The sequence below is a fragment of the Microtus oregoni genome, unplaced genomic scaffold (genome assembly GCF_018167655.1).
Source record: "Microtus oregoni isolate MIOR12 unplaced genomic scaffold, Mior012 000029F_ref0000214, whole genome shotgun sequence".
Classification (NCBI taxonomy): Eukaryota; Metazoa; Chordata; class Mammalia; order Rodentia; family Cricetidae; genus Microtus; species Microtus oregoni.
The window spans coordinates 15,281,730-15,290,000 of record NW_024543088.1 but is presented as its reverse complement, the minus strand read 5'-3'; the positions used below and the strand labels follow the sequence as shown (position 1 = coordinate 15,290,000).

Here is an 8,271-nt window from a genome sequence, read left to right as displayed (position 1 = left end):
TGAGTTGAGACCCAGGGAGCTGTGCAATGAGCATGAGCAGAGGAAGCCAGGCCCCTAGCTCTCCTCTTACACAGCTGTTGGGCTGTCCTGCCCAGACACCAGGGCACAGACTATTGTCATGGGGAAGTCTTGTGGTCCAGAATGGCCCCATCCTAAATCAGACAGTGGGGAGTTGTGACTTGCAGACCTGTCCCACCACTTGGTTTCACAGAAGGAGGACATCTTCGTCCGATGGTTGTCTGTCCTGAGTAACATGGCTGACCAGCTGTACTATCCATGTGAGCATGTCGCCTGGGCTGCCGATGCCAAGGTCCTCCAGGTGGACTCTGCTGGGTGGTGGACACTGAGCACAGCCCTCTGGATTCTCTCTCTACTCCTTGGAGCTGTCAGGTATGTGATGTCTGCTAGAGGGAACACCTGACGTCCCCAAGTGCTGTTACCTTAGCAGAGCTGTAGGGGTTCCAGCCCTTTTATATTTTGTCAGGAGGTTCAAAGGAGGCGGCGAGTCTTCACATATTGGGGTTTCCTTAATCTTTTCTCTGCGAATCTTTGGCTATCCTGCAACTAGCTCTGTAGACCATGCTGGCCTCGAACTCACAGAGGTCAGCTGGAGTGCTGGGATTAAAAGCGTGTGCCACCACCACCCGGCTTTTTTTTTTTTTTAAATTTTTATGTGTATGGGTCTTTAGCCTGCAGATATTTCTGCGCACCCTGTGTGTGCAGCGGCCACAGAAGTTAGAAAAGGATGGCCGAGCCTCTGGAACTGTAGTTAGAGGCAGTTGTGAGTGCTGTGTGGGTACTGGGAACCAAACCCAGGTCCTTTGCTAGAGCAGCCAGCGTCTTAGTTGCTGAGCGGAGCCTTCAGCCCCTCCCCTTGCTGTAACTTCTGTAACAGTTGGATATAAATGTGCAGTTTAAAACAACACAGATGCGTTACTCCCAGTGCTGGAGGTCAGAATCCTGAGACCAATTTCCTGGGTAAAGTCCAGGTGGGACAAGGCTGCTCCCTTCCTGGAGGCTCCACCGCCTTTCCACCTCTGCCCTTTTCCAGGGTCTAGAGGGTCCGCAACCTTTTGCTAGTGGCCCCATCCTTCTTCAAAGCTAGCACCGTGGAGTCTTAGAGTCTTCCCTCTGATTCCGATCCCTGCCCCCTCCCCTTCTCTCTCTCTTAAAAGATGTATTTATTTCGAAGGCTTTTAAAGAGATTTTGTTTTTAATTATGTGCATGATTTCATACATATTAGCATAGAGCCTGTGCCAGAATAGGGTGTTGGAGTCTCTGGGGCTGGAGTTACCTGCTGCTGTGAGCTGTCCAACATCAGTGCTGGGAACTGAATCCACTCTGCAAGAGCAGTACAAGAGCTTGCTCCTGACTACTGAGTCCCTTCTCCAGTTCCATAGAAAAGGAGTTTATTAATTATTTGTGTTTGTATGTGAATGTGGCAGGTGTGTATTTATGCAGAGGCCAGATCAGGACATAGAATGTCTTCTGTTACTCTTTTTGTTGGCCTGAACCCAGAGCTTGTGTTTTGGCTTGTTTGGCAGCCAGCAAGCTTTAGTGACCCTCCTGCCTCTCAGCACTGGGGTAGTAACTCCAGTAGGAGTGTGCAGCAGGACCATGCCCAGCTTGCCGTGTGGGTGTTGGGATCCAAACTAAAGTCCTAGCAGTTGTAAGCAAGTGCTCTTAACCACGGAGCCATCTCCCTTGCTCTTCCTTGACTTTCTTTTAATTTCTATTTATTTACCTGTTTTTTATTTTTCCTTGCTTTTCTTGTATGCCTGTATGTGTGTGAGGGCATGTGTGAGCGTGTGGAGACCAGAAGTCAACCTCAGATGTCTTTACTTAGTCATTCCCCTTTATTTTGATTTTTTAATGATTTAATTAAAAACTTCTTTTAATTATTTGTGTGTGGGGAGGGGCTTGTGTAGTACACATGTGGAGTTCAGAGGACAGCTTACAGGTTCTTTCCTGGGTCCTGGGGATTGAACTCAGATCCTTAGGTTTGGTGGCAAGCACCTCTTCCTTGCTGAGCCATCTTGCTGGTCCTCCACCTTTTTATTTTATTTTATTTTATTCTACTCTTACTGGCCTGGACTAATTAACTAACTTGGTTGCCCAGTGAGCACCAGGTACCCTCAGCACTGATGGTTTTTTCCCAAGGGTTATGTCTCTAGCTCTCTTTTTCTTTTCCTTTTAACATTTATTTACTTCTTATTTTTGTATGTGTGTGCGCATGTGCTGTGGCGCATGTATGGAGGTCAGAGGACAATTTGGGTGGTCATTTCCTTTCACCATGTGGATGCTGGGATCCAATTTAGGGTACCAGACTTGGCTACAAAGGCTTTTTTTTTTAATACTCAGGACTCCTTCCTCCGTCAAGGCTTTCAGGTGACTCTAGGCTGACTCAGTTTGACAATAAAGCTAACCAGGACAGAACCTCAGCCTTTACCCCCAAAAGGGACAAGTCTCTCTTCCAAGGCATAGCTGGTTTGCAGCTCTGTGCAGGAGGCTGCAAGCAGGACCACTGCTGGCCAAATATGGAGGGTGGCTGGTCTCAGAGTTCCCTAGGCTAAAGGCAGTAGAGGCTCTTGAGGCCTCAGCTGCCATGGAGAGCTGACCCCTTCCTCTCCCAGCTTTCCAGGCTGCTGTGGCAGGGTGTCCATGGTCTCCTGTGTTGCAGGTCTCTGTGGACGGCATTGAAGCTAAGACAGAAGCTGTGGAAACCCACAGGCACCTTCACCAGGTACCGCATCCTACCGTGTCTTAACCTCTCCTCTCCTGCAAGGTGTAGAGTGGCCACCTCTCTGAGCCATTCCCCTGCTGACCTTTGCAGGGCTAATGTGGGAACCCTTTCCCTGGAAAGTTGTATGTATATGTCTGCCATGCTTCATGGGCCATCAGTGACAAACTAAAGTATGGTTTAGTCAAATTCCAGCTTGTGGAACCAAACAGAGCAGGAGTGTGTGTGGCCCCCAGATAGCTGTATCGTTGGCGTCTTACCCGAGCATGGATGACAGCTTCCTCACAGCTGCACAGCACCTCCATGCAGTCAGGGCAGAACTACACACAGCAGGGCTGGGCGGTCAGGAGGGAAGTGACTAGAATGTCAGATGAGGAGCCAGTGACCGTCCCACATCTCCATACACAGAAGTCAGCCATCCCTCCCCTCCTCTCCATACACAGAAGTCAGCCATCCACAGTCCTGATTGCTGTTAGGTTCAGGGCATAGATCACTACAAAAAGTGTGTGTGTGTGTGTGTGTGTGTGTGTGTGTTTCAGGGGATAGATCTCTACAAAAGGGTATGTGTAAGCCAGGTGGTGGCGGCACATGCCTTTAATCCTAGCATTTGGGAGGCAGTCATGAGGATGATCTCAGTAAGTTTGAAGTCAGCCTAATCTACAAAGAGAATTCCAGGACAGCCCTCAAAAAAAAAAAAATGTGTTTGTGTGTTCAGGGAATAGAACACTACAATACAAAGGATGTGCACGTGGGGTTGATGTGTGTGGCTCTGGGGATAGATCACAAACAATTAAAGGGTGTGTGGTTAAAGAGCATTGCTTTAGCCTCTGGGTGGGAAGTAGTGTCTTTTCCAGGTAGGGGAACAGGCTTGCTAGAATGAGGACTACAGGTTGAGCCTTCATGGCTGCATCCCACAGCAGGGTGGGTGGGTGATGTGAAGTTGAGGACAATGGTCACAGCCCCTACACTCCATGCCCAGAGATCCTGGAAAGCAGGTGTGAAATTGAGCCTGTGGACCACTCTGTGCTTGCTCCTTTCTGGGGGATATGGGAAGGGCGGGCAATGAGTGACTCCCTTCCCCTTCTCTCCCACAGCGAGCTGCCCAGGAGCAAGCGGAGGGCCATGGAGGCAAAGATGTGGTCAGAGGTTTTAACTCTACTCAGCAACCTGGCTGACCTGGCCAATGCTGTGCACTGGCTGCCCCCAGGTGTCTTGTGGGCTGGCCGCTTCCCTCCTTGGCTGGTGGGCCTCCTGGGTACTATCTCCTCCCTCCTCAGCATGTATCAGGCTGCCAGGGCTAGCAGCACAGCTGAGGCAGACAGCTCTTGATGAGGCCCTGGAGTGGCAGGTGGAGGACGCTGTGGGGCTCAACAGAGGGCAGATTCCCAGAATGGGAACCACTGGCCAGGGGTGCATCCATAATCGTGTACCCCAGTAACTGTTCCTGCGTGGGAAGGAAAAGGGCCGATAGATCCCAGGTCCCAGCTAGGGCATCATGGGAAATCTGTTCCTTTGGGAAGTGGGGGGCCACATGAGGAGGACCCCAGGATTCTCAGAGCTTGCAAAGTCCCAGGAGTACTCTGCTAGAACCCCCCACTTGCTGGCTTACCTGAGGGTGAGTGGGAGACATGTCATGCCTTGGGTCAGGCACTGGGGAAGCTGGAACACTGGAATGCCTATTAAATAACTTGGTATGGGGCCAGTCTGTATGTGAGGTGATTAGAGGAGTCACATGGTACGGTTTGGTTAGACAGGTGCATGGAGCAGTAAGTGGGAAACCGCTCGTCTCTATTCCACCCTTCGGGGCTCCCTCGGCCTCTCAGTATCTGACTGCCTCTGCCACTGAGCCCGGGCCTGGGACAATGTTCTCCACCTTCTGCAGTCCCGGGAGGAAAACTGTAGGTTGTTGCTTCCAGGAAGGCCACACCTAAATGAGAACAGTCATGCCAATATCAAGGGCCACGGAGGCTCTATTTAAGCTGGGGCCAGGCCGTGCTTGCTGGCCTCTGAAGACGTGGATTTGTGTTCTGTATCAAAGAGACTATAGTAGGTGGTTTTTTTTTTTTTTTAAATCAGTTCAAGTTTTTATTACATTTTCGTGTATGTGTCACCATTTCCACCATGTGAGTCCTGGGGATTGGCTCGGTGGCAAGCACCTTTACCCACGGGGCCATCTCACCTGATCGCGGGTATGATTTTTAATTCGAAAGCCAAGAAAGATGTTTGGGAAGCACTGGGCCCAGCCTGGTAGACTAGATACCACAGCCTTTGAACTTTACATGATACCAGTCTTTTGTGTGTATGTTTTCAGACAGCCCTGCTACATAGGTCAGGTTGCTTCCCTGACCCTCCCCCCAATTTTTGGTACTAGGGATGATGAGCCAAGTATTCTACTGTTGAGATACAATGATCCCAGCCCCCACCCTTTTGGTGTTGGCCAGAAGTCCAAGAAATTTTGGTTTTACAAAGACAGGTGTTCGTGAGCCACTGCTGTGCTGGCAGCACTTGGGGTAGTGTGGCCCAAGAGTGAACCCAACCGAGCACCCCAGCCTCTCACCTGTGGAGCACCTGTAGGCCAGCATCAGGCTCCTGACCCTGGGGTGGTCGCAGCTGCTCCGGCACTCAAGGACATCATATTGGTGTCCTGTGCCCCACCTGAAGTCTGAGCCCATGCCCTCACCTAGTCCGGGTACCAGGAGGACAGAGTTTGATGAGGCCCAAGCCTGGGGTGGGAAGGCCCTTGACATTAACCACATATGGTGCAGACATAGAGCAAAAGGACAGACACTTCCAGAAAGGGCTCACCTGGGCTGTCCAGTGGTTCTGGATGGAAATGGACCTAAGATCTCGCATATACTAGCCAAGTCGTCCACCCCCGAGCTCCAGCTCCCACCATTGCTTACTTAGTCTGTGCTTGAGACAAGGCTTCATGTGAGCCAGGTCACCTTGAATTTACTGTGTAGTCGAGGATGCTTGAAACATTTTTATCTTTTTTTTGAGACAAGACTATGTAGCCTTGGCTGGCCTCATAATCACAGAGGTCTGCCTGCTTCGACCTACTGAGTGCTGGCATTGCATTAAAGTTGTGTGCCACCATCCATAACCAGCTAAACTTTTAGTTTTCAAAAAAAGACTTCTTGTATATGTGCCCCAGTATATGTGTGCCAATGCATGCCTGGTGCCCATGGATCCCCATAGAACTGGAGTTACAAATGGTTTGGAGCCACCATGGGAACCAAATCCAGGCCCTAAGAGCAGTCCGTGCTCTTAAACACAGCCATCTCTCCAGCTCCAAGCCCTCAAACAAACAGAAAAGCACATGTGTGGAGAGGTCAGAGGATAACCTCAGGCTCCAGCCGCTGTCCACTGCTGTAGACATTAGGCTAGCTTGCCAGTGCATTTCCAGGGATTTCTCGTTTCTGCTTTCTAGCCTGGGATAGTGTTGGGATTACAGAGATATGCTTCTGTATCGAACTTTTGACTTGGGGTCAGGCCCTCACACTTGCCTGGACCACTGGGCCATCTCCCCAGCCCCACTCCAAACTTCTGGTCCTTTACATCCACCTCCTGAGTGCTGAGATTACAAGTGTGCAATACCATGTCAACCTGGTGACAGAATTTAGGACTTCATGTATGCAAGATAAGCACTCTATCAACTGAACCACATCTACATGTCAACACCCACAGTATCCGCTCCCTTTTAGACATTCGTGTTCTCTGTCACCAAAATCTCAGCAGGAGACAGCTCCCTCCTCCCCCTCCCAACCCCAAAGAAGGTCTGCTTCAACCTGAGGGCCTTTGGATGCTTTTATTGCTAGAATCTGGTCATAAGTTCTAGGGTGATTCCAGAATACCCTGTGGCTAGGATGCTCTGCTATCACTGTGGAAATAATCACAGGGTAGACGAAGATCATGGTCACAATTGACAAGGGATGCCACTCAGTCTCAGAGTTGGGAATGCTGCTGGTCACCAGCTTTACAAATGAGACCCACTAAGGAGGACCCCACGGCTGCTGGTGACAGATACACTGATACCACTGTTCTACGGTGTGCAGAACACAGTGAGGTAACACCTGGCCACCTGGCAGGGATGTGAAAATCCTACTCAGGGCCAAGGGGAAATCATTTGAACTTCTAAATCCAAAACATCATAGTGTCTGGGGTGGGATCAGGGCATATGAACTGATGGTGAGCCCACGCAACTTGGGTGGGGTCCTGGAATGTTCTCTTCAGAGAGTGGGAGCTTAAAGGTCAGCTTTCCTAAAGTGCTCTGATATCTCAGTACAAAAAAACACGCACAAAAAAAAAAAAAAAACCCACAAAACACTGATTAGCAACATGGCACGGATGAGGTCTGGTAAATGGAGACACACTCTGGATACAAGACAGAGACGGACAAGGGGGCCCCACACCACTCCTGGAGTGCTGAAGTCATTAGACACCACCACTTTCAGCACCTGTTGTCCACCAGCTGTAGGATTCTTGGTCACCACACCCAGTCACCTCCTGAGCCTATGGGTGCCCAGCCCTGGGGAGAAGACCAGACCAGACCAGCTGCTGACCAGACTCCTGCCTCTCTGGCAGGACACTGGAGAATTAGGGAAAAATCTGCTCATCTCACAGGGACCAAACACTGTCTGGGGTATGTGTTGCTCTGCTGAACCCAGGGTTCTGTGTCTCAGATGGGTGGGTATGAGGACACGGCAGGTGCTCCTCCAGAGGCAGAACTGGGAAAACCCCCAACTACTACAAGGAGTGACAGTTGGTAGCCTTCTTCAGACTGATTTGTGAACCCACAGACCCATGGGCTCCCAAACCTCCCCAATCATGTGGCCCTCTGCCATTGCCCAGTTCACTTACTGATCAAGTCTCTCTGTGGCCAGCATCAACTGCTGCTTTGGAAAGGGCGATTCACTGGACTCTGGGTGATTCTAGTACCTTCTGGGTGCTGTGGAACCTGCCTCTGGAGCCAGTGTCGTCTTAGCCCCACCTGTCCTTTTCTCCTGGCCCTCCCACCTTTTTGCTGCTACCTCTGGTTTAGAACAGCTCTGTGGTTTGGCTGGAGTTCAACCTTCAGTTTAAAAGAACTTTGTTTGCACATGCATATATAAAAAGGCTCAAGAGGCTACCCAGGCTTTACCACTAATTCTACAGAGAGCTGTGAGACCCAAGACACCAACAGGTGAGCAAGTGCCTGGTGTGTGCTCAGGCAGGGGAAGGAGATGGCCGAACAGTAACAGAGACAAAGGGTTATCAGGACAGAAAAGGGTCTGCTCTTGGGGCCATGGCCCCCTCAGAAGAAGATGACATCTTCCTTGCCAGCTTCATCTTTGGCGGTGAGTGGTGTGCTTGGCAGTGAGGAAGCTGGGGATGCAGGTGGCAGAGGCATGCCTCCAGACTTGAAGACCTCAGGGGGCGTGGCAGCTGGGGCCGGGCTTGGGACTGGGCTTGGGGCTGGGAAGCAGGGATCTGCAAGAGAGATGGGGCATACTGGTGTCAGAAGCCGCCACAATCAGTGGGTGGCCCTAAT

At 50.7% G+C, this 8,271-nt stretch overlaps 2 protein-coding genes across 3 annotated transcripts in view; one reads left to right on the top strand and one right to left on the bottom strand.

Moving 5' to 3' along the window:
• Pex11g (peroxisomal biogenesis factor 11 gamma) overlaps positions 1-4,439 on the top strand; it is a 10,959-nt gene extending 6,520 nt beyond the window's left edge. Inside the window, exons 3-5 of the mRNA XM_041678357.1 lie at positions 212-390; positions 2,682-2,744; positions 3,836-4,439. Of these exons, the coding sequence (XP_041534291.1) occupies positions 212-390; positions 2,682-2,744; positions 3,836-4,070 (477 nt within the window). The 3' untranslated portion in view covers positions 4,071-4,439. The remainder of the gene's footprint in view (positions 1-211; positions 391-2,681; positions 2,745-3,835) is intronic.
• Positions 4,440-4,823: 384 nt separating this feature from the next.
• Positions 4,824-8,271, bottom strand: part of Arhgef18 (Rho/Rac guanine nucleotide exchange factor 18) — a 67,038-nt gene continuing 63,590 nt past the window's right edge. For both annotated transcript variants that reach the window (XM_041678350.1, XM_041678349.1), the window contains one exon: positions 4,824-8,210. In XM_041678350.1, the coding sequence (XP_041534284.1) occupies positions 8,035-8,210 (176 nt within the window). In that variant the 3' untranslated portion in view covers positions 4,824-8,034. The remainder of the gene's footprint in view (positions 8,211-8,271) is intronic.